The sequence below is a fragment of the Gorilla gorilla genome, chromosome 1, assembly GCF_029281585.2.
Source record: "Gorilla gorilla gorilla isolate KB3781 chromosome 1, NHGRI_mGorGor1-v2.1_pri, whole genome shotgun sequence".
NCBI classification, from domain to species: domain Eukaryota; kingdom Metazoa; phylum Chordata; class Mammalia; order Primates; family Hominidae; genus Gorilla; species Gorilla gorilla.
Window position 1 is genome coordinate 234,722,049 of NC_073224.2, and position 25,788 is coordinate 234,747,836.

Below are 25,788 nucleotides of genomic sequence, written 5' to 3' on the forward strand. Positions count from 1 at the left end.
CTGGCCTTAGCTGTGTGATTTGCAGTGAGGTCAGATGTGGCTTGTTCCTGCTGATGACTTTGTCTGCCAGCATCACCCTGGAAATTGACTTTCTAGAAAAGTTGACTAATTCAGTATCCACGGCTGTCTCCAGGAAGCAGCTTTAGTGTGTCATCTGCAGTGGGAAACTGGATCAGGAGTGAAGAATACTGGATTCACCTAAAGGCGCAAGTCTGTGGACGGCCTCCCAGGCTTCCCTGCTGGCCCAGCCTGGCATTTTCCCTGGAGCAGTTTCCATGTGACCCCAAGTGGTCACGATACCTTATGGGGTCTAAGGGAAGCTGGGTAGGCCCCAAAGATCTCCTCTGCTCCCTGAAGATGCTGCCAGGGTCCCCTGGGGATGCTTCATGCACCCCGCCCCCCATTCATTCCTCAGTGCCTCTTCATACATTGGGGCCTCTCTGCCAGCACCCGGTGTGGGCCAGCCATCATTGCTGACAGTGAATGTCTCAGGTGCTGGCTGTGTGTACTGGAGTTAGAGGCCGGGTTTGAGATCTGTGTCTTCAGTAGTGCATGGGCCCCCAGCCCTCCGCATCAGTGTTTTAAGCCGCAGTCATTTCCAAATATCTGCAGTATTTATAGAAGGCTCACCGTGTGCCAGGTACTATGCCAAACCCTAGCCAGGATTGTCATTTAATTCTCCTAACAGTCCTGCAGTTTAGGTACTATTATTATCCCCATTTTACAGGTGAGGAGACTGAGGCAAAAAGAGGTTAGCTGACTTGCCCGAGGCTACACAGTAATGCCACATTGGTGCGGGCACTCCTCCATCGCAGTAATGCCACGTTGGCACGGGCACTCTATCCACAGCTGTCTCCAGAGCCTGCGCTGGCCATCAAGATGGTCGTTGCCTTAACAGGGAGGTTTGTTCGATAGGAATGCAGGCGGCTAGAACTGGCAGGGCCTTGGAGGTGCTCAGTCCAGTGCTGGCAAGGGACACAGAGGCAGAGGCCAGGCCGCCCCTGTAGCTTGAGATGCTTTCTCCTTTCTAGCTTGTTTTCCTTGTTAATAATATTCTTATTCAGATATTATGATCTGGGGGAGATCATGGAATCACCTCTCTGTCATTAAATAAAGGAACTTGAGAAGCAGTCCCAGGTTCCAGAGCTGCCCTGGCCAGGAGGCTGCAGGCATCACTCCCTTCCGTGGCTGGATCCAGGGCTACCCCATTCCCTGGTGTGGCCAGTGCATGTTGGGAGCTTTGTGGATGGACTGGCAAGCTTCTGAGCCCCTCACCTGTGCTCTCTTTCCTTCCAGTTGTCAATTTCCCAGCTGGCGGCCTCCCCGCGGTCCCCGACTCAGCACTGCTTGGCCAGGCCTACTTCACAGCTACCCCATGGCTCTCAGGCCTCCCCGGCCCAGGCAGTAAGTGCCGCCCACCTGCCGCCTCGCCTTCCACCAAGGAATGGCTCCACAACTCCTCACTTTGGGTTTTTGCACTGTGCCCATCCTTAGTTAGGTGGCAGAGACCTTGGCGGGTTCCCTGGGATGTGGGTGGGAGTGGGGCATTGCTTACTCTGAGGCCTCAGACAGTTGCCACCATTCTGTCTTGGAGACCAAAGAAGAATGTGGCCCATGAGTTCTTCATACCACAGCGCTTGATTCAGATTGTGATCTACCCATGAAAACAAAGTTAAGCTACCCCTAGGTCTCTACGTGAAAGTAAAAGGAAGGTGTGGCTGGATCTATAGACAGGCTGAGACAGGCACCCAGCACCCCAGGACCCTCCTTGCTATCAGCAGCTAAAGGAGGTGAGTGGAGCCCGCCATCCTGGCTTCAGGGTGCGCTCCTGGCTAAGACTGGCCCGCGTTGCCACCGGCCTTGGGGAATTCCTATGGAGTTTGGTTTCCAAAGTCGGCTGGTTCACCTGCAAACTGCATCTCTGGTCTTAACTGGAATTATGTTGAGGAAAAATAGTTTCTTTTAATTCCTTGTTTGAAAACACTCCTAGCACCATGAGTCTCTGCTGCTTTATCTAAAGCATCTCTGGGGCTCATGTGTTTGTGAAGAGCTTGCCTAGCTTTTTATTATTGGCGCATGAGACATGGTGTGAGGGTGACCTGGTTTCCTCTGGGCTGAAACAGAAAGCTTGGGAATGAAGCTTGAGAGAGCACATTCCCAACTCCCAAGCCAGCTCCTCTCTGAGAGGCCTGCCTCGGCCTTGGAGGGGAGTGGAGGTGGAATACGAGTGAATGACAAGAAGGTTCAGGGGCTGTGGGGACAAGAGACTGTCCAAACACGCCAGCCAGGGGCTCGGTGCCACGGTTTATCTTGGAGTATTGAGGAAGCTTCATTTTTCTGTTCTATAAACATGTTTTGATATGAATTTACCATCTCAGTCGTTGGATATCTCCCATGGTCCTGACCTGCTCATAAAATTAGGATTCCTTCCTCACCGCTTCTCAACTCACACATTGGATTGCCACGTGAAATATAGGATGCCCAGTTAAATTTGAACTTCAGGTACACAACAAATAATTTTTTAGTGTAAGTATATCCCAAATATCGTAGGGACCATACTTATACTAAAATTATTTGTTGTTTACCTGAAATTCAAGTGTAATTGAACCTTCTGTATTTGCTAGAGCTGGCAACCCTCCAGAGGCAATTAATCGATGAATCCCTTTAGATCTGAGCACCGTTGGTTGTTATGGGTTGGGGTCCTTGGTGGCCTCACTTGGAAGCCCTCGTTTTGTTCAGCAGGAGTTCCCGTTGGAGGGCGGTATCTCCCACCTGGAAGCCGACCTGAGCCAGACCTCCCTGGTCCTGGAAACATCTATTGCCGAACAGTTACAGGAGCTGCCGTTCACGCCTTTGCATGCCCCTATTGTTGTGGGAACCCAGACCAGGAGGTGAGGTGTGGGTCTGGGTGGGATGGAACCAGTCACGTGCTGTGCCGTCAGACTGTTGGACCTTGTGAACACCAGGGTTTCCACAGGGAGGTGCATCAATGGGTCCCCCCTTTCCCGGGAGGCTACCTGAGGAGTCTCTGTGTCTCAGCTCTGCAGGGCAGCCCTCGAGAGCCTCCATGGTGCTCCTGCAGTCTTCCGGCTTTCCCGAGATTCTGGATGCCAATAAACAGCCAGCCGAGGCCGTCAACCCTACAGACCCTGTGACGTTTAACCCTCAGAAGGAAGAATCAGATTGTCTACAAAGCAACGAGATGGTGCTACAGTTTCTTGCCTTTAGCAGGTAAATCCTTGAATATTCTGTTACTCATCTGGCTTTTACATTTCCTGTGTTGAAGAGAAACTTCGCTGAGGTTCTGACCCGGCAGAACTGTCTGTGTTCAGGTCTTAGTAGCTTCGGGAGTGCCATCTGTTTTTATCTTCTCTTGGCTAGGACCCACCCACAGCATGCTAAATGCCGTGAAAGCTGCTTTACCCCGTCTTTTGTGGTCCTTCATTAAGATGTGGACGGTGGGTTGTCCAGGTCTTAGATCTTAGTGCAGCTCCAAAGGCAGCTTCTCTAGCCGGGAGTGTCCTTACACTCGAGAATGCTGCTGTCTGTCCAGCTTGCTGAGAGCACAGCAAAGCGGTTGCATTGGTGACCGCGGCAGCCTCTTGACTGTTCCCCGGCGACTAAGGTGCCTGGACCATCCCCTATGCAAACACACATTAGACCCCTCAGGTTCTGTGCCATGGATACTCAGTTAACCCAGAGCTGTCGTTGGATTCAGAGTGGCCCAGGACTGCCGAGGAACATCATGGCCAAAGACTGTGTATTTCACCTTCCAGTTCTACCGCTTCCCACCCGCAACGACGCCACGACTGCAGCTGGTCCAGCTGGATGAGGCCGGCCAGCCCTGCTCTGGCGCCCTGACCCACATCCTCGTGCCTGTGAGCAGAGATGGCACCTTTGATGCTGGTGAGTACTCATGTGCATGGCAAAGGCAAGACATTCTGTACTGAGTTGTGTGTGTAAATTGTCAGTGTTATTAAGTAAGTGGTACTATGAAAAGTTTAAAACATACGCAACATTAGAATAATACGGTGACCAGTGCAGCAAACACTTAGCCCCAGCAGCTCTCAGCTGCCTCCCAACCCAGCGTCCTCCCCCAAGCCAGGGTTATTTTGAAGCAAATCCCAGACATTGTATAATTTCATGTATGAATATTTCCTTATGTATATCTAAAAAATTAGGAATTCTCATTTGAAAAACATAAACTTAAGGGGTATATCCCATCTAAAATAATAACTCCTAATATCATCAAATATCTAGCCAATGTTAAAATTTTGCTAGTAACCTCATAACATTTTTTTAAGTTTGTCCAGAAATAAGGTCCATACTGGTCATGGAGCAGTGTGACTCTTCAGTCTCTGTCTGCAGTTGCTGCCACCGTACCTGTCTCTGTTGTTTCTTTTTTATGTGTTTATTGAAGAAGCCACATTGTACTGTAGAGCGTCCACCCCACAGTCTGGATTCTGTTTTTGTATCCTGGTGGTAACATATAGGTGTTGTTCTGTCCCCTCTTTAGCTGTAAATTGGGAGTTAGATCTAGATGCATGAGTAGATGCTTTTTTTTGTTTTTGGCAAGAATTCTTTGTAGCAGGTGACGTTTGCGCCACCTCCTGCACCTCCGCTGCGCCCTTGGCGTCTGCTTGCTTCTCTTTATGTTGCGTCAGCAGCCATTGTGCCCACCGCTGTGTCATTTGTGCAGCGGTGACGTTCTGCTTCTAGAACACCTCCCTTGTTTGTTAGCTGGGATGCTTCCAAAACCAGAAACTTCCTGGCATCAACTTTTTGCTTACCTTGAGGTGCAGTTTGTATAGGAAAGGCTGGGTAATACTTGATTCTTCCCTTTATTTGCCAATTTCTGAAGTAATTACATGATTCCCTGGCATCCTTCAAGGATGGGGACTAATGACTTTTTTTTTTTCGGGTATCATTGTAAACGAATAGATTGAAGCTACATTGAATAGAAACACACCTGACATGTTGATATTTTTATTGATGGTCAGTTTCCCCATCTTGGTCAGTGACTCAGCTCATAAGGGACCCAGCTGGGGTCTGAAACACTGCTGCCTCTTGAGGTAGAAAGTGGCAGGTGGGAAAAGTGATGTTAAAATACTGACCTCAAATGAAGTAGCCTAACAATGGCACCTGACAACAGAGACACAAAGCAAATGCAGCGCTAGGGATCGAGGAGGCTGTTAAACAATAACCAAGAAAGTAATTCACCAGGAAAAGAAACAGTTCTGAATCCGCAATCTTCTAACATACGTAGCCTCAAGATAGAGGGGAGAACTTGATGGACTTATAAGGAGAAATTGGCAAAACTCCACAATCATGGGAGTTCTTGACATACTTCTCAGTAGATTGATCAAACAGAAACAAGTTAATAAGGATATTATAAAATACAGTTTAAAAAGGTGATCTGAGAAAACCTGTACATCCCATTTAGAGAATATGCATTATTTTAAAGCATACTTTGAAACTTAGAAAAACTGATCATCATTCATACATATTTTTTAGCTCACCAAGCAGGCATCACCCTATACTGAGAGAATCGGTATCAAATCTAATTTTATAACTTTCTCTGGCCATAATGCCACAAGATCAGAAGTCAGTCACTCCCTCCCCTACAACCACTCTGAACTGCTTTTTTTTTTTTAATTTTAAAATGTGCTTCTAATTATTCCATGAGTCAATGAAGACCTCAAAATAGAAATGCCTAATTATTTAAAACTGAATGACAAAATAATATTGCATATCAAAACTTAGGAGATGCAAGTAAAATTGTAATTACAGGGGAATTTACAGTTTTAAATGCCTATGTTGGTGAAGAAGAAAGGTACCCTTTAAGATATTGTTTTAATTGTTCAACTTAAGAAGTTTTGGGGAGAAAGACAGAACAAACCCAGTAAAAGCAGAAGGAAAAAAATTTGATGAGTGTAAATGCTTAGAAGACAAAACAATAGAACGGGTCAACCAAACAGTTGGGCACCAGGGTCACCAGGTACAACAGGGCATGCTTCTTGTTTCTTGTCCATGGGCACAGTCGGTCAAGAGAGGCAGATGGCGGAGATGAAAATATCACTTTCTTTATCATGCATTTATTCATGATAAAGAGGGTGTAGGACTTGGTTGGTCTGAGAGCCAGCTGTGCCCACTGGCGCCAGCCCCTGATGTGGATGGCCTTTGATGCAGGTGGAGGTTGGCCAGACAGCAGCAGGCTTTGCACCTGGGGTGAGCCCTCGCCTCTCTGCATGCCTGGAAGCACATCTCGGACTGTTGCATTCTCTCCTGTGGGCAGATCTGAAAAGAAGAGAGTGGGGAGGAGGAGTGAGCAGCCTAGTTAGTTAGTTAGCTCAGTTAGGCTATTCCCCATCCCCAGTCAGTTGAGCTGCTCTCGCCTCAGGGCACGGGGGCTGGGCAGAGAGAGGCCACAGGAGGTTCCTTTGCATGGAGGTGTGAAGCCAGGGAAGGCTGTGCTCCTACAGCATTTCCAGGGTTTGGTTTTCTCAACTCACTGGCCTTCATCATTATGTTTATGGCCAACCAGGGGTGTGGCCTTTGTCTTTGGGGGAGGGGGCTGGTCACCACCAGGGCGGTTCCAGCCTTCCTGAATCACTTCAACTAAGCCAACCACCTTTCCTTTTTCAGTCCTCCTGAGGCCTTTGGTAGACAGTCCAACTGATGTCCCCAGAAGGCTGTAAAGTGGATCAGATTAATGCATTTGTCTCAAGGCTCCTCTGTACCCACTGCTGAAGACTCATTCCCCACTCTGTTTCCCATTCCAAATTCCATCCAGTCATTTTATCCAGCACAGCTCATCAGAGGCTCTGCAACGAAGTTAAATGATAGCGTTGAGACCATTCAATAAAAAAGGCCAACCACTTAGAGATGCTCCTGACTTGAATATAAACCCCTTTCCATGATGAACTTCCCAGAGAGGAATTAAAGTCCCCAAATTAAATTTCCTTGCAAGTTGAAGTCCAAAGAAATGAAACTCCAAAATCAAATTTTTCTTGTCATTATGAATTAAAATTCACAGTCCAAAATTCTTAAGTTGAAGTCCAAAAAAACCCCACCCGACTGATTTCAATTTCTTACATATCTGAGTCTCTGCCTGGGCAGGTCTGGGCTTCCTTCAGCAGCCGCAGCTTGCGGGAGGGTTTTCCCTGGACGGGCATGGTTCCCTAGGGCCTTGGTAGTTGCATCAGTTCAGGACTGAGCCTCTCATAAGCCTCACTTAAAAGATATTTGTTGTTGTTGTTGAACTGTAACTTGCGTACGGTAAAGACAGATTGCCAGTGCATGGTTCTATTATTTTTAAAAATTAATAATTTTATTTTTTTAGATCAGTTTTAGGTTTACAGAAAAATTGAGTAGCTGGTACAGAGAGTTCCCGTAGGACCTCCCCCCACCCCAACAGTTTCCCCTATTACTAACATTTTGCGTTGGTGTGACATGTTCTTTTTTGTTTTTTTTTGGGTTTTATTTGAGACAGGATCTTACTCTGTCACCCAGGCTGGAGTGCAGTGGCACAATTACGGCTCATTGGCAACCTCGACCTCCTGGGCCCAAACAGTCCTCCCACCTTAGCCCCCACATAGCTGGGACCACAGGCATGCACCACCATGCCCAACTAATATTTTTTTTGTAGTTTTTGTAGAGATGGGGTTTTGCCTTGTTGCCCAGGCTGGTGTTGAACTCCTTGGCTCAAGTGATCCTCCTGCCTGAGCCTCCCAAAGTGCTGAGATGACAGGCGTGAGCCACCATGCCTGCTGGTGTGACACATTTGTTACAATTGATGAACCAGTATTAAAAAATTATTATGAACTAAACTCATAGTTTACACTAAAGTTCATTCTGCATTATACAGTCTGTGATTTTTGACAGATACATGACATCATGGATCCACCATGATGGATCATACAGAATAGCTTCATGGCCCTACACCTCCCCTGCGCTCCACCTATTTAGCCCTCCCCTCCTCCCCTGGCACTACTGTTCTTTTGACTGTTTCCATGTTGCCTCTTCCAGAACGTCATACAGCTGGAATTATGTAGTATGTAGCTTTTCAAAACTGGTTTCTTCCCCCCAGCACTGTGCATTTAGTTCCTCCATGGCTTTTTGTGTCTCGCTCACTCACGTATTGGATTGCTGAATGATACTTCATTGCACGTATGTGCCACAGCCTGTTTTTCCATTCACCTCTTGAAGGGCATCTTGGTTGTTTACAGTTTTTGGCAATTTTGAATGAAGCTGTCAGAAACATTTGTGTACAGGGTGTTGTGTGTACATAATCTTTCAACTCACAGGTAAATACCAAGGAGTGTGATTGCTGGATCACGTCTTAAGGGTATGTTTAGTTTTGTTAGGAGTCACCATACTGTCTTCCAAAGTGGCTGGGCATTTTGCATTCCCACCAGCAGTGAATGAGGATTCTGGTTGCTCCATATCCTCACCAGCATTTGGTGTTGTCAGTGGTTTGGATTTTAGCCGCTCTAGCAGGCAGTGCAGTGGTGTCTTGTTGTTGTAATTTGCAGTTCTCTAGTGACCTATGATGTGGAGCGTCTTCTCATGTGCTTATTTGCCGTCTGTGTATCTTCTTCCATGAGATTTCTGCTCAGATACCTGAACAGATGTTTTTTTATATTTTGGATGCAAGTCCTTTATCAGATACGTATTTTGCAAATGTTTTTTCCCTATCTGTGGCTTGTCTTTTTATTCTCTTACCAGTATGTTTGGCAGAGTGAAGTTTTTCATTTTAATGAAGTCCAGGTCATTAGTTATTTCTCTCATGGATTGTGCATGGGTTGTATCTGAAAAGCCATCTCTGAGGTCACCTAGATTTTGTTCTGTGTCATCTCCTAGGAGTTGTATAGTTTTGTGGTTTACATTTAGGTCTGTGATCCATTTTGAGCTAATTTTTATAAAAGGTATAAATTTTGCCAAGTGAACACACCTGCGTAACCACCTCCCAGCCTGGAAGGGGCTCTGGAACAGGATGCAGAGGCCTCCCTCACCGCAGTCCTTTACCTCCCCCAAGGGAACCACCCTTCTGAATTCTGCCACCGTAGATCAGTTTTGCCCCTTTTTGGACTTCGGTGGGATCATGTTTTATGTTCTGTTTTGAATCCCACTTCTTTTGCTGGCCTCTTGTCTGTGGGGTCCCTGTTCTGTCTATAGCAGTAGCGTTTCCGTTTCCCTGGCTGTAGAGAAGCCCAGTGTCTGGTGATTCTGTGATGCTTCTCCATTCAAACAGGCATTGGAATGGGTTCTAGTTTTTGGCTCTTCTGCATAATGCTGCTGCGAGTGTGCTTTTGGTGCACACGGCCGTTGTGTTAGAGATATGCCTGGGAGTGAACGGCTGGGTTGTGGAGCAGCACCTGTTGTTAGGTTTAGTGGATCTGCCAAGCAGGTTTCCCTCGTGCTGCGCCAGCTTCCACATCCATCAGCAGGAGACCGGCAGCCCAGACAGCGCCATGTCCTCGCCAGTCACATGGTGATCCCTGGTTTTCTTTGTTTGTTTGAACCATCCTGATGTAGAGGCATCTTGTGGTTGGAGCTTCCTTGATGATACCGAGTGCCTTTCACAGGCCTGCTGGCCTTAGGGGTATCGTCGTTCATGAGGCATGTGTTCAGGTCCCCTGCCCATTTTCTAGTGTGTTGTCTGTGTGTGAGTGAGTGTGTGTGTGTGTGTGTGTGTGTGTGTGTATGCATGTGTGGGTTTGAATTGATAGGCATTCTTTCCGTATCCCGTCACCAGAGTTAATAGGACATGTAAGATTTTAAAGCACTGGCCCCATACCCACCAAATTTAGACAAGCCAATTCCCAGCCCTGAATAGTTGTCCTAAGGAAAATTATGTTCTCAGAATCCAAAATTTGACATTGCCAGAGACTCAGGTGTCTGAGTGAATGCGGGTAGATGGGAGAACGCCTTGGTTCCAGCTTCCCAGGCCTTTGCCATGTCCCGATCAGGAGGAAGATCCACTCAGAGAGCGGCATCTGAGGCGTGGCTGTCTGCCCGGCAGAGCCGCTGGGGGGCTCGTGCCAAGGCCCTGCACGCTGGTCCTCCTGAACTGAAGCTTCCCGCAGCCACGCCCGTGAGCCTGGAGGAGCCAAGGAGCCCAGGGCTCCCGAGAGTGGTTTTCTCCGTGTTTGGGTGTTTGGAGCTGTGAGTGGCCTTTCTTCTCATCACCTCTTCTTCCTGCACTTTTCGGGGGGCTCTGCCGAGGGCGTGGTCTCCCCTGCGTGTGTTGGTTCCCTCCTTGGCCCTGGGCTTGGTGCCTTCAACCCTTTTTGTTTTCTTTGCTCCTGTCCTGGCCTTTTGCTTCCTAACATGTTCCTCCTGGTGTTTTTGTCTTGTGGGGGCCCTCCTCAGTGTGAGAGCTGAAGTAATTGAATTTTGGATCAGCCAAGAGCATCTGTTCTTCCGAAGAACGCGGTCCATTTCCTCTCCCTGGGCTGTCCCAGCCGAGAGGCATCTCCATCAGACCAGCCTCCAGTCCTGCTCCGGGCCACCTGGCACAGCCTCGCCGTCTCTTCCTTAGTGGATCTCCTCTTTCCCGGGCCTTCTGCGAGAGCCCTAATCCCATATGTCCCCACCTGCAGAAACCGCGCCATGTTTTGGAACGTTGCTTAACTGTTTATCTTGAATTATTTGAAAGTAAGTTGTAGACATGCATGGTAACACTCTACCTCTAAAGAAGCAACGTGCATCTCTTAAAAATAAGGTACCCTTTTATATATGTGCAATTCTAGTATCACATTTAAGATAACACAAATTTCATAGTACCATTTCCCCATTTGTCCCCCATGTGTATTTTTTTGATCTGGGATCCAGCCCGGTTTCCTGTATTGTATTTGTAATTATCACTTTAATCTCATAGTCGCCTGCATTCTTTTCCAGTGACACTGGCTTTCAGGAGAGACCAAGTGAGCTGTCTTGCAGAACGTCCCGTGTTCCGGGCTTACCTGGTTGCTTCTTCATGTTGTTGAACTTGTTGCTTTATCCCCCGTAGTTCTTGAACGCCGGGAGTGAGGGCTGAAAGCTGTTTGATTCTGGATCTCAGCATGAACACTTCATTGTCAGTGCTGTGTGCTTCACAGCCCACCACCTCAGGAGGCGCGAATGTCAGACTATCTCATTGTTACGACGCTGATTCGGTTGCTTGGTTAAGGTGCCCACCCCCAGGTTTCTCCTGTAGAAAGAGAGTTTTTCCCTTTGAACTGACTGAAGAATTCTTGGTGACATTTTTTGGCTTCATGCAAATATCTGGTCCCCAGCAACCTTCCACCTCTTGTTTTAACACCCTGGGCTGAGCTTTGCTTGCGTCAGTTATTTAATTGGTGTTTTTGAAATGGTAATTTGTCTAATTCTATCGTTTGGTCTGCTCTGCCTTTATTAGCTCACATTCTTTGTTAAAAAAGAACTTTCCCTACTGACAAGCGATGAACTACATATACGTGCTCCACAAAGACAGGACAAAGGTTTAATTCTTTCCCTTTAATTGCCAGTTTTCAGAGTGAGAAGTCAGTGGAATAGTTAGCCCAGTAGTGGGATCCCAGTGTTAGGTGTCCGGCTGTTTTGCTTTGTCTTTGGAGCGTGGCTGTGGTCTCCTGCATCTTCATCGATGCACGGGGTTGCACTCATTATTATTCCGGGAGCCCTTCCGGCCTTTCACCGGCTCTGATTGGACTTTGAGCGCGTCCTGCTTTCTGGAGCAGTGCCGGTTCCAGGCTCATCTTGTGCTCTCCCTGCCGCCAGCCAGGACCTGTTTCTCTGAGGAGCCTGGTCTGCCTGAATAGGGATGACATTTCAGAGATCAGGATATGGGGTGCTTTGATTCTGGGTCTTCTTGCTTCAAAACCTTTCACCAGGAAGAGCTGGGAAAATGTAAAACGTGAGTTCATGTTGATCTTCCTAAGTCAGATTTAGAATTTTTCTCATAAATTTCCTTCTATTATTTGTATGTGTCTTACACAGAAAATCGTGGTTTCTCATCATGTATTTACTTATTTATCTTGCCTAACAACATATAGAATGCATTTTCACAATGACACTGCTGATATTAATTGTTGACTTAATGTCAACAGTGCATGTCCTGCTGAAGTCAGATTCTTCGCAGCTCCTTTTGGCCTCTGTCCCACCGAGGGTTCAGAATTGGTTTAGTGTGACCAAAAGCCCTCAAAATAATTCTTAGCTCCAGTTTGATATTCAGTATGATTCATTTATTTTAATTTGTTTTCACTTTTATGTTTGCTTTCCTTTTTAATATTTTTGGACTATTTACATGGTTGAAAGTTGAACACCGTAGCCCGGTGTGTGCTCGGGCCTCCCTGCTCCCCTCATCCCTGCGGGCTCCTCCCCCTGCCCAGCCTCCTAACAGTAACCAGACTTTTCGTTTCTGGCTGACCCTTCCAGTGTTTTTACTGATTTGTTTTTTCAAAAATAAGCAAACATTTACATTTTATTTTCCCTGTTTTCTAATTCAGTGGTAACGTACCAGATACACTCTTCTGCTCCCTGCTTTTTTCAGTTAACGTCATGGCCCAAGTTTGGCTGCTCAGACGTCGCCTGTGCCCATCTCTACGGTAGCTGCGTCATGCTCTGTGGGCTGCGCAGACGTCACCTGTGCCCGTCTCTACGGTAGCTGCGTCATGCTCTGTGGGCTGCACAGAGGTTACCTGTGCCCGTCTCTACGGTAGCTGCGTCATGCTCTGTGGGCTGCATAGATGTCGCCTGTGCCCGTTTCTACGGTAGCCGCATCATGCTCTGTGGGGTGGTTGTGCTGCTCTTTATTCAGCCGGTCTCCTAATAGACGTTTGCGTCATTTCTAGTATTTCGCTATCTCAGCAAGGTTACTAATCAGTAACCTTGGTTCTTTCTGGTTCTGGAAAGGGGATTATGGAATCACAGGCTTCAGTGGTGTTGACAGACACTGCCCCACACCCTCTGTCGGGTGCCGCCGCCCGGGGCCACTGGCAATCCGTGGGGCTGCTGGTTTCCTCCTGCTCACCGTCAAAATGGGGCGTTAACAGGTGGTATTTTTACAGTCCCATAGATGTGAAGTCCATCTTAATGCAGTTTTTTTGTTGTGTTTTGTTTTGTTTCTGTTTGAAACGAAGTCTTACTCTGTTGCCCAAGCTGGAGTGCAGTGGCGCGATCTTGGCAAACTGCAGCCTCCACCTCCCAGGTTCAAGTGATTCTCCTGCCTCAGCCTCCTGAGTAGCTGGGACTACAGGCACCTGCCACCATGCCCAGCTAATTTTTGTATTTTTTTTTAAATTATACTTTAAATCCTAGGGTACACGTGCACAACGTGCAGGTTTGTTACATTTGTATACATGTGCCATGTTGGTGTGCTGCACCCATTAACTCCTTATTTACATTAGATATATCTCCTAATGCTATCCCTCCCCCCTTCCCCCACCCCACGACAGGCCCCGGTGTGTGATGTTCCCCTTCCTGTGTCCATGTGTTCTCTTTGTTCAATTCCCACCTATGAGTGAGAACATGCAGTGTTTGGTTTCTGTCCTTGCGGTAGTTTGCTGAGAATGATGGTTTCCAGCTTCATCCATGTCCCTGCAAAGGACGTGAACTCATCCTTTTTTATGGCTGCACAGTAATCCCTGGGGTGTATGTGCTACATCTTCTTAATCCATTCTATCATTGATGGACATTTGGGTTGGTTCCAAGTCTTTTCTATTGTGAATAGTGCCACAAGAGCGAGGAGATGACAGTCCAAGACAAGGCTGCCTTTCCATCCGTTCATTTCTACTGTGTGTCTTTCTGAAGAATTTTAAAATTTATGTCATATGGGTTTTGCTATTATTTTGTTTTCTAATTGATTAAATTTTGTGTTTATCTTTACTGTCCCCTCATTTCTCCTTGATTTTTGGTATTCTTTACTATCTTCCTATTTTTTTTTTTGAGCTGCTTAATTCATTTATCTTAATTCTTTTGTTTGTGTGGATATACCAGGATTCAAGGCTATGAATTTTCCTGTGATTACTGCCTTATGATTGTTGATATTGATAAGTAGTATTTTCATTATTATTATTGTTTCCAGAAAATCTTTTTTGATTGTGTTTTCCCTTTGACAGAAAGTTATTTATGAGTAAGTTGCAAATTTGTTTCTTAAAAAATTTTACCTTTTTTTTTTTTTTTTGAGACTGGGTCTTGCTCTGTAGCCCAGGCTGGAATGCGGTGGCATGATCTCAGCTTACTGCAACCTCCACCTCCTGGGTTCAAGTGATGGGCCTCAGTCTCATGAGTAGCTGGGGCTACAGACATGCACCACTATGCCTGGGCAGTTTTTGTGTTTTTTGTAGAGATAGGGTTTCACCATGTTGCTCAGGCTGGCATATTAATTTCTAGTTTATTGCATTATGTTAAGAGAATATTATTTGTAATATTTCTACTTTATGGAGTGCAGTTTTTTGTGGCATGTGGGTGGCAAGCCACCCAGGTGCCGAGGCAAGAGAACGAGGACATGAGCTGTTCCAGTATAATAAAATATAAAACAAGAATAGTTATACCAGATATAGATCTTAGATGTGTTTATATATGAATATCATTAATCATTAGTTTGTAGCAATTACTCTTTATTCCAATATTATAATAATCCTCACCCTACAGTCATAACCTAGGAAAAACCAGGCCATACAGAGATAGGAGCTGAGGGGACACAGTGAGAAGTGACCAGAAGACAAGAGTGCGAGCCTTCTGTTATGCCCAGACAGGGCCACCAGAGGGCTCCTTGATCTAGAGGTAACGCCAGCGTCTGGGAAGACGCCCGTTGCCAGGCGGACCGTGGTCTAGTGGTAGTGAAAAGTGTCAAGGAACAATACCCGCTACTTAGCAGACCGGGAAAGGGAGTCTCCCTTTCCCCGGGGGAGTTTAGAGAAGACTCTGCTCCTCCACCTCTTGTGGAGGGCCTGACATCAGTCAGGCTCGCCTGCAGTTATCCGGAGGCCTAACCGTCTCCCTGTGATGCTGTGCTTCAGTGGTCATGCTCCTAGTCCGCCTTCACGTTCCATCCTGTACACCTGGCTCTGCCTTCTAGCTAGCAGGAGCAAAATTAGTGAAAGTACTAAAAGTCTCTGATATGCAGAAATAATGGTGTAAGCTGTCTTTCTCTTTGTCTCCTCTCTCTCTCTGCCTGGGCTGCCAGGCAGGGAAGGGCCCCCTGTCCAGTGGACACGTGACCCACGTGACCTTACCTATCATTGGAGATGACTCACACTCTTTACCCTGCCCCTTTTGCTTTGTATCCAATAAATAACAGCGCAGCCAGACATTCGGGGCCACTACTGGTCTCTGCGCGTTGGTGGTAGTGGTCCCCCGGGCCCAGCTGTCTTTTCTTTATCTCTTTGTCTTGTGTCTTTATTTCTGCACTCTCTCGTTGCCGCACACGGGGAGAGACCCACCGACCCTGTGGGGCTGGTCCCCATGGTGGCCTAATACATGGTTAGTTTTTATTAATGTTCCAAATACACTTGAAAAGTTGTTTTTTCTGTCACTGGGGTGCTGCGTTAAGGTCGATCCCTGCACCCCGCACCCCTGCTACCATGGGAGTTGGCCACTCTGCTCTTCTAGATTGTCACTCATTCGTCGTTGCCTGGATCTGCCTTTGAATGGAGAGTGGTTAGTTTCTACCATTACTGTGTTTTCTGTTTCCTCAACCCCAGAAGCAGTGAGGATTCCATCCAGGCTGGGGCGCGGTGTTTGTGAAGGGGGTGCAGGAGGTGGGCTTGGGGAGGACAGGGCCACTGCCCCTGGGAGTCTTCTTAGTTCAGTTGTAGGCCAGCTTCCTGGACTTCTGAGTGGGATGGAAATGACACAGGGTGGACTGTGGGGAGCTTGGACCTCAGGGGTGGCCACGGAGGAGCCACTTGTCTCAGCTGGACAGGGAGGGGAGAGGTCTGAGGCTGCAGTGGGGAGAGTACGCGTGTCCCAAACACAGCTCGACCCAATGGGACCCTCTGTCTTGTCTCCTGGGGAGCTCCTTCCAGTGCCCCGCTGGACCGGCCCCCATTCTGTCACCACTATACCCCAGCACTGCCAGGGCCTTTCAGTGCCACCATTAATTCACTTACTCAGCAAACAAATAACTACGCCCCCACCATGTGGGAGGCCCTGCACAGGGTAGTGCTGGGAGAACTGGACAAGCAGGGCCCCACCCTTAAGGAGCTCTGGGTTTCAAAACAGGGAGACACTGATCCCAGAGCTGACAGCATGCTGAGAGCTCCTGGAGAGGGGGGCGGGAGCATGCTAGGCACGGGGCCATCCTGGTCTAGGCTCCTCTGACCAGCCTCCCAACTCTCACCCACTGTCCGACAAGCCCCAGTGGGATGATCCCGGTACCTCAGTTGGAAATGCAGAAATCACCCATCTTATGCGTCGCTCATGCTGGGAGCTCTCACTAGATGCCACAGTCCAGGCAGGGGTGGGGGCTGTGTGGCTGGTCACCTCTGAGGTGCCACAGTGGGGACATGCCTGCCCTTGCGTGATGTTAATCACCAGCTCCTCCTTGGTCTTCCTCCAGATTCCTTATTTGCCTTTCTGCCCCAAGATGCCCCCGTGAGCTCCTGCTGTGGCCAGCGCCAGGCCTGAGCAGTGGGTCCTTGCTCCACCCCCTTGGGGCCCACCCTGGGCCCTGCACTCTTCACTCCCCCTAGGTCCCCTGTCTGGACACATTGTGCTTACTCCTTGTCCTCTGGTCTTGAGAAACGCAGATGGAATGTGGTCTGTGGTCATCCTGTGGGGCTGGAGCCTGGGTGGAGAGGACCTGTGGCCAAATTTCAGCCTGGCTTGGGGCCTGGCACTGGAGGTGCTGAGTAAACCTTCGCTCCTTCCTCTGCTCGTTGGGGGCTGTGGGAATCGTCACCATTATTGATAGAAAGAGAAATAATGTTGTTTTGAAATGCTTCTCACCATTGCTGTTCCTCGAATTTTAACTAAGGATGGTTTGAATTGCATTTTTGTCAATTTAGAATTAATGATAATGTCACTTCAAGAAGATGAAGGCAGGGGCCGCAGTCCAGTTCCCATCTCTTAGCCTGATGACCAGGGCAGACCGCACGGGAGGAGCCTGGGATACGCACGGGGCAGGTGCCGTCCTGCTTTAGGGCCAGGAGAGGGGCTGCTGGGTGTCCCACACATCATTTCTAAGCCTGATCTCGGTTTGAGCTCTGCCTGTGTGTGTGAACATGCCAGTTTTGACAGCAGATGTAGACTACATTTTTTCTTAAATTCTACACGCCCAGAATAATAAACTCCCCAGCCAGCCTCATAAGGACATTTGTTCCCATCCATCATAGGCTGTTACAAGGACTTGGTGAAACCATAAATCTTATTTTGGGAGGAGTTTATTGTTTCTATGCGAAAGAAATGTAGTCTTCTGAACATGACTCTTCATTCTGTTAATTTGAATATTTTATGATGTTTTTGATTAATGTGTTTATTAACTGTAGCTATGACAGAAGCAGAAATTAGTAATCATGACCAGAGCTGAAATCTCTTCCAAGTGTAAAGATGATGAATGACTCCAATTACTTTTGGCCTCCTTTGGTGCCTCTTTGACAGGGTCTCCTGGCTTCCAGCTGAGGTACATGGTGGGCCCTGGGTTCCTGAAGCCAGGTGAGCGGCGCAGCTTCGCCTGCTACCTGGCCGTGCAGACCCTGCAGATTGACGTCTGGGACGGAGACTCCCTGCTGCTCATCGGATCTGCTGCCGTCCAGATGAAGGTAGCGGCTCTCCGGAAGGACAGGCACAGTGGGTGCTGCGTCCCTCACGGGACGAGTCACGCTTCCAGCGTCTGTCTGCTTGGAAGGAGCGGGCGCTGTCCCGCACAGGACTTGTTTGACCTTCTTTGTTCACTCATTAAAAATAGTGCTGCATTCTCTGTTTCTTGAAAGGAAAAGATTTTTCACTGTCTGAATTCTATAATGCTAGTTGTTTGCTCAAGAAACTCTTAAGATCAAACTCAGTTATCTATTTCTCCTGCAAACTGACCTACCAGGCAGTGTCACTTCATCTCCTCCCATGTGGTGAATGTGGTGAGGGCAGGTGCATCCGAGGTGGGTTGAGGATGAATGAATGGATACGCGAATGACTGGGGTGTGCAGTGTGACCTGATTCCTAAGATCAGTGACGTGTTGTGCTTTTCTCATTCTGATGAAAATTAGAATCTCTTTTACTAATTGTCCTTTTCCATTCTCCTTGTATACTAAAACCTAAATCCATGGATTCTTTCACTCGTCTTCCCTGGAATTCTTCCCAAGCCTTCTCTATTGTATGAAGGGGACCCCATGACAACTCTTGGGCCAAGGACTGGGGCCAGTTTCACACGCTACCATGGTGTCCTGAGACTTCTCTCAGGCCACGGGACGGAGCTGGGAGAGGATGTGGCGTCATTATTGCAGCCCCTGAGTCTCTGAGATTTCCCCACTTTTCTTGAGTGCCGCATAGCTGCTTTCCTCCTGGATTCCTGACACGGCTGAACCCCCGGGGCTTCCTGTCTTAGCCTTGTCCTCTCCAGCTGCTGACCCCTGAGAAGCACGGCTCCTCTGCTCCTTCAGCTGTGCTGTGCTCTCGGGGTGGGGGGATGTGGGGGTGTGGGAGTTTTTCCAGCTGCTCTTCCTCTGAGGCATGGTCTGCTCTTGGCTCCCCGTGTGACCGACTGATCCAGGCTCCATCCCTGCTCCCTGTGACTTCTAGAGGAGGGGGATGCCCCCCAGGGTGGTGGGCTGTGCACAGAACGTTCAGGGTGGGGTCTGCAGGTGGCAGGGACTCCGCAGGGCTTGGCTGCTCTTCTCATGCCTCACCCTGGGCGTCTGTTCCTGTTGGGGTCATGGCATGGGCCCCACAGGGTCATCGTGGCCCTTGCTTGTCCATCTCCCATGCTGGCTTTGATGTCCCCAGGGCAGGACTGGGTGTCGACACCACAGCATCTCTAGCACAGGCCTCAGCCCCAGCAGGCTCTGCATGGTGGGGAGGCATAAAGGAGGCAGGCGGTGTGGGAGGCAGAGCCGGGTCCTGCTGGGCACGTGTGGGGTGGCAGTGGCTCCCCTGTCGTGCCCAGCCGAGCCTTGTGCCCCCTCTTTGCTGTCCCACCTGGAGACGGAAGCCATTTGATCTCCCCCTACAGGAAGAGCCCCTTAAACAAGTGCCGTTATGCTTGTTGACATAGACTTGAATAAATTAAATTTAAAGCTTCACTTTTCTAAAATAAAATCTTGTAACTTTAAAACTTAGGTAGAAAACATGAAAAACTGAGATGATCAGAGAGAATCCTCTGGACTCCAGATCCTGGGAGAGTTAGGTTGCTCCGGTTAGCCTTTGGTGGACTTACTTTCTGCAGGCGGGGCCAGCTTTCATCTTGTTTGAGCTCTTCCTGTTGCGGGTCACTACAGTGGCTTTTCCTTCTGCTAATCACTGCTGTGGACTTCTTGAAGTTCAATTTTACCCCCATCTTCTAGTTGATTTCCTGGGGGTGCTGGCCGTAACACGTTGCTACGGTGATGAGAAGAGTTTCCTCCAGGGACGGACGACTCCTGTGCTGCCTTCAGTGTGACCCCTAGCCCAGCCCTGGGGCAGTTCTGTTTTTATCCTCGTTTCTGGTGGAGAAAACAGAGGCCCAGGGTCACACTGATGATAATCAGGGCAGAGTCTTAGCCTAGTTCTGTCTCTGGGGCTTGTGCTCTTTACCATCCTCTTCTCCCTAATGACATGTTCCCGGAAGTAGAATTCTGATGGTGCCAACGTGAGGGCTCCAGGCGTGCAGAGCCAGATGGGGGTTTGGCCCGAAGGCTCAGCCAGGCCTGCACTTCCTGAAGATAGAGGGCACTGCGTCCCATGCCCTTGGCTTCACAGTGCGTCAGCCTTTAAACCAGTCGCCATTGGCCATTTTGATAATGATTTGGGAGGAAAATGGTGCCTTGTTTTCATTCGCATTTCCTTGCCTCTTGGAGAAGCTGACATGGTTTCTTGTATTTGTTGGCCGTTCTCTAAAGGAGACTTCTCATATCTTCTCAGTCTCCCAGTGACTGAGGTTCCGGAATCATCGATGTCTATGCAGTGATCATATGCAGTGTAGACGAGTGTGGCAAAGCGAGCAGGGTCTGCGGTGACCGGAAGCCCCCAGACCCACAAGGGAAGGGTCAGGTCTGGCGTCTCACTCCCAGAGACAGGCACTTTTGTTGCTGTAGAAACTGGAGAATTACAAAATCTGGAACCTCATCTGCTCCCACACTGCTCCTTATGTGAGAGGAAGCACCAGAGCAGAGAGGGCACATGGGGAAGAGTGTCCCAGCCACGCTTGGGGCACAGCCGTGAGGCCGTCGTCATCCCCCACATGCCTCACAGCTTTGGCGTTCGGGCAGAGTACTGAGCCGTGGAATCTGATCAGCAGAAGAGCCCGTGGTCAGGAAAGTCCTGCTGAGGCCCTGCTGGGTCTGAGGCTTCCTGCTCCCACCCTGCCCCGAGCAGCCTTGGCCTGGCATGCAGAGCCGGGCCAAACCCCAGCCCAGGGCTCCCGGCGGGCCCCTCGTGCCCCATGGCCCCTCCCTGGGCCCCACAGGCCCCTACCCCAGCCATGCTTCCTGGCCCAGGGAAACGGGGGAGGCATTCTACCCTGTACCCTGTGCCCTTGGCCTGGCCTGCCTCCCCGGCCTTCTCTGCCTCCCCTGCCCTCTCTGTGCATGGCCTGTCTTCCTCCTGGAGTCCCATTGGGGTTTCCGTCCTGGATTCCTCACTGTCCCAGACACGCTTGGCTAAGAGTCCTTTGTGTTGCTTGGCTGCCCTCTTTCCTGCTCTTGCTTCCTGTGGAGGGGAGGATCTTCCAGGGCAGCTGCCAGACCCACTTATGCCTTCCCAGGGCCCGGTGGTATTTATTCAGTGGGTAAATCCAGTCATACTTTACTTAAGCCTTTGTGAAAAAGACCCCAGTAATAAGGAGTCCTGCTTTAAGAGGTTGGCGCCTGGCTCGCCACCCCCTCACCCCCCAGCTTGGTGCAGGGTCTTGTCCTGTGCACACCCCCTCCCGCCCACAGTGGCTTTCCTGGTGGGCTGGGGAGCAGCCTCCACCTGCAGGGCTGGTGGAAGCAGCCCAGGGCCGGCTCCAGCCTCTGAACACGCTTTTCTCTTCTGCAGCATCTCCTCCGCCAAGGCCGGCCGGCTGTGCAGGCCTCCCACGAGCTTGAGGTTGTGGCAACTGAATACGAGCAGGACAACATGGTGGTGAGTGGAGACATGCTGGGGTTTGGCCGCGTCAAGCCCATCGGCGTCCACTTGGTGGTGAAGGGCCGGCTGCACCTGACTTTGGCCAATGTGGGTAAGAGTCCCCAGCCTTGTGCCATTTCTCCAGCGGCCGCCCAACCCCTCTGGTAGAGTGTGGGCTCCCTCGGGCAGGGGCCACATCATGGGCTTTGTGGGCCCGGGAGGAAACCGGGAGAATTCTCACCAGCTTGGCCATGGAGCCTGTGTCCTTGGCCGCTGAGTCTGTCCTGGACCCAGTTGTTTGCATTCTGAATTTCTGATTGGGGTTAGAGGTCATCAGTCATCTCGGGCTCTCCTGCATGTTGTTGTTTGTTGCTATCCCTGGAGGATCTCCGGGACAGTCCTCAAATACAGTGACCGGGTTCCAGGAGAGACTTCCCTGTGCCTCATGATGGAGGACAGACGAGGGAAGTGTTCCTAACTTCCCTGCAGCCCGGGAGGAGGAGAGTGGAGAGGCGCATTTCTTCTCGGCCCAGCACCGTGACTTTATAGAAAATGGTGCCCCGGGATTGCTTGTTAGAGGGCCTGAGCAAAGCCCTGGACTTCACTCCACGTCCAGGACTGTGGTGGGTGGGACAGGTGGGTTGGGTGGCTCAGGAGGGTCCCACCTGGGACGTTCCAGGGGCTTCGACTGAGGCCTCTGCTGGGATAGGGGCTGCTGATGGGATGTCAAGGGACACAAGGCTGGGTGCCTGCCTGTGCGCACCTCAGGGCAGAGGGCCAACATGGGACCCTGTAGGGCCAGTGACAAGCTCACTGAACCTCCCGAGGGTCCTCTGGAACGTTTGGGATTTTTCAGGGCAGAATTGAAAGCACAATAAAACTAAGCCGTGTGATGTTTCTGAAGCTGTGTCTGTCTGCGTGAGATTCAGACTTCTCTGCTATTTTATTAGGGAATTTTCCACTCCTTAGAACCCAGCCTGATTGTAAACCCCAGAGCCCCATGGGCCACATCCATCCAGCGCTGGCAGCGCAGAGGTTGGCGGGGGGCCTGGCGGAGGGACTCGAGTGCACAGCTCGTTAAGTCGACTTGGAGGCTCTGCCTGCCTGTTTACGAATGTACATCCGAGGCGGTCTGGTAAATAGACAATATGGACACGGCAAAACTCAATTAGGTTCTGGAGAAATAAATGAGCCACATGTGAGGAGCAGGCATTATTCAAAGGCTCATGCAACTAAGGGAGTTGCAAGAAGGGTTCTGCTCTGAGACCGAGTCAGTTGTTTTTATATTTAATTCTCCAGCCACCAAATGTGCAGTGACTCCAGGTTTTAAAATCTTATCTTCAGAAGAAAGATTGCCTCCATTATATGTTATCTCCAATTGTCGTTTTCATACTTTGCCTGCAAGAGAGAGATAAGCTCATAGGAAGGGGAGGCTGAGATAGCCAGCCTGGGCGACTCCGGCGCTGACGGGAGAGGGAGAGGTTTTCACGAAGGACAAATGCCACCCGCAGCACTCTGCACATCAGTGCAGCGAGCCTGGCTCTCCTCCGTCAATTCTGCGTTTTTTGGAAAAGAAGGTGTTATGGCTTTTCTTTCTTCATAAAACTGGCTATTCTGTGGTACAGTAGGCGTCTCTCTGCCAGCAGCGTGGGTGCTGGCCATGGAAGCCTGCAGGGTGACTGAGCGGGACAGAGCCTGAGCCTCGGCCTCGGCCTGGATTCTGCTCTGGGCTGGCTGCATTCACAGTGCATGTTCCTGTCTGAGGCCATGCAAGGAAACCTGTGCCATGGCTGGGGACATGGGTGTCTGCCAGCTGGGCCCAGGGCCCTGGGACTCTGATGACGGGGAGAGGACTGCCCTCATGCTTGGTGGCTGCTTCACGCAGCTGATTTCCTTGGCAGCCTCTTTTGCACTGTCTTTCGGTCAGCTTTTGTCGTCCAGGGACAGCAAGCACCAGATTGCTTTCTTTGATCCCAGTGATCTTGGTTGCGGCGTAGGACGGGCTCGGCTGGGAGCTTGGGCAGTGATCTTGGTTGTAGAGTAGGACGGGGGTTTTTCTGGGAGCTTGGGCAGTGATCTTGGTTGTGGAGTAGGACAGGGGTTCGGCTGGGAGCTTGGGCAGTGATCTTGGTTGTGGAGTAGGACGGGGCTTGGCTGGGAGCTTGGGCAATGATCTTGGTTGTGGGGTAGGACGGGGGTTGGGCTGGGAGCTTGGGCAGTGATCTTGGTTGTGGAGTAGGACGGGGGCTCGGCTGGGAGCTTGGGCAGTGATCTTGGTTGTGGAGTAGGACGGGGGCTCGGCTGGGAGCTTGGGCAGTGATCTTGGTTGTGGGGTAGGACGGGGGCTTGGCTGGGAGCTTGGGCAGTGATCTTGGTTGTGGAGTAGGACAGGGGCTCAGCTGGGAGCTTGGGCAGTGATCTTGGTTGTGGAGTAGGACGGGGGCTCAGCTGGGAGCTTGGGCAGTGATCTTGGTTGTCGAGTAGGATGGGGGCTCGGCTGGGAGCTTGGGCAGTGATCTTGGTTGTGGGGTAGGACGGGTTTGGCTGGGAGCTTGTGTGTTACTTGTGTTCTGTGACCTTTCCTGGGGGAGGCAGGCGTCAGGACAGATGGCCCCACAGGCCAAGCGTCTGTGTTCTCACGGGACATCTTAGGAGAACTGGGTGGTGATGGGTTCTGACAGATGGCCAGGCTGTGGGGTCACACGGTTGGCGGTGGCGGGCTTTGGTCCAGCTGCAGGGCTGCATCGGGAGCCCTGTGTGTTTGGAGGGAATTCCCGCCCCTGCAGCAAACGTGTTGGTGTGGGTGTAACCTGTTTCACGGAAGGGGAAGAAAGCCTGCACTAATTTAACATCCAAGTTGTGCCCTGATGAAATGCAGTGCCTTTGCCGCTTGTACCCTTCTTGAGTGAGCATGCAAGTGTAAATTCAGCTTACCTGGTTTATTTTCCCATGTGCTCTAAGTATAAATATAGTAAGAGGGAACGGTCATGAAGCCCAGCAGGGTTCCGTTTCCTGCTGGTCGCACCCGCTGCAGCCATTGTCATCATTAGGTGTCCTGTGAGGCTGAGCTCCAAGAATGCTGGTCGCCTGCCACAGGAGCTGTCCGGACCCAGTTGGCCTTGCCACACTCTCCTTGGTCTCTTAGTACTTCTCAGGGTGGTGCATAGTACAGGCTTAAAATAGACTGGTGCCCACTTCAGTCAGATGTGGGTGGACCAGAGGTCTCGTCTATGATTCAGGGAACCATTTGCTATCAGATGAAGGTGGTCGAGAAAGCTATGGAGCATTCTGGGCTGCCCCGGGTGTAGGATGAACCCACTGCAGCCCACAGTGAATGGAGGTGCTGGGTGTAGGATGAACCCACTGCAGCCCACAGTGAATGGAGGTGCTGGGTGCCTGGGAGGCCCCTCCTTCTTGGAGCAGGTCCTCGGGACGTGACAGAGAGCTTGCCAGGACTGCCAGCCCGTGAGCTGCTGCCCCTGCTGTGAATTCCCGTGGGAAGAAACACACAGCAAGAAGCCAGGACAACTCTGAGCTTGTGAGTGGGAAACTGAGGCTTTGGGGCTGGTGGCACTTTCTCCCCATCATGTGGAGGGCAGCGTGGCCCGGAGCGTGAACATCGGTGGCACTTTCTCCTCATCATGTGGAGGGCAGCGTGGCCCGGAGCGTGAACATCGGTGGCACTTTCTCCTTGTCATGTGGAGGGCAGCGTGGCCTGGAGTGTGAACATCAGTGCTGGTGCCCGCAGCTCTGGCCCTGGCGCAGGCAGGCTGGGCTGGTTCAGGCTGCCATCCCTTCCTCGCCCCAGCCTGCTTGTTTGTCTGCCGTTTTCCCACATGAATCTGGGAAGTCTTTGAGGACCCTGATCGTGGCTTCTTTGTAGTGGTTTTCGCCCTTGAACCTGGCGCCGTGGTGGAGAGAGTGATGAAAGTGTTGATAAGAAGCCTGAGTGCCCTTCTCACCTGGAGCCCTGTTCTTCCTGGGCTTCAGAAGATACAGCCCATCATGGGGCGTGAACATCTGTTCCCGTGAAGGAGCGCTGATCTGGGTTCCTTTCTTAGGGACGAGGATCTTGATCCTGTGACCACGAGTTGTCAGGGCCAAAAACGGATTCCTGGCAGGCGAGAGGAGGGTGTTTGGGCAGAGGCTCTGCAGCCTCCACTGGGAGGGTGCGGGCTTTAACTTGAGGGGAAGCTGGAGACCCCTGCGAAGCATGTGGGAGCAGAGGTGGCCATGGCGGGCAGGACAGGAGGGAGGGTCTGAGAGCAACAGGGAGAAGACCGAAATAGCCCTTGTTCTAGGTGCTCGTTCCCAGGAAGCTGGCTTGGAGTGAGGACTGAGTGGACGCTGCAGGTGCCAGGAGGTGGTTGGTAGCCCGAAGGCAGAAGCACAGTGTAGGGCATGTGGGCGACATGGAGGCTGCGTCTTTGTGGGGATGTAGCAGGGACCTGGGCCGAGGGGGAAGTCAGCACGGCTGTCCTGCTGCACAGCACGGTGCTGACGTTGAGGTCAAGGAAAAGGAACAGGAGGCGGGGGGTGTCAGCTACTGGGACATTGGCAAGAACGAAA

The 25,788-nt window shown here is 50.4% G+C and overlaps 1 protein-coding gene across 13 annotated transcripts in view; it reads left to right on the forward strand.

The window, feature by feature from the left end:
- NPHP4 (nephrocystin 4) overlaps positions 1 to 25,788 on the forward strand; it is a 133,717-nt gene that overhangs the window by 88,703 nt on the left and 19,226 nt on the right. For 12 of the 13 annotated variants that reach the window (XM_055382918.2, XM_055382899.2, XM_063703253.1 and 9 more), the window contains 6 exons: positions 1,297 to 1,404; positions 2,740 to 2,891; positions 3,040 to 3,231; positions 3,719 to 3,906; positions 17,584 to 17,744; positions 21,151 to 21,331. In XM_055382918.2, the coding sequence (XP_055238893.2) occupies positions 1,297 to 1,404; positions 2,740 to 2,891; positions 3,040 to 3,231; positions 3,719 to 3,906; positions 17,584 to 17,744; positions 21,151 to 21,331 (982 nt within the window). The remainder of the gene's footprint in view (positions 1 to 1,296; positions 1,405 to 2,739; positions 2,892 to 3,039; positions 3,232 to 3,718; positions 3,907 to 17,583; positions 17,745 to 21,150; positions 21,332 to 25,788) is intronic. The other variant, XM_055382941.2, reaches the window with a different exon arrangement.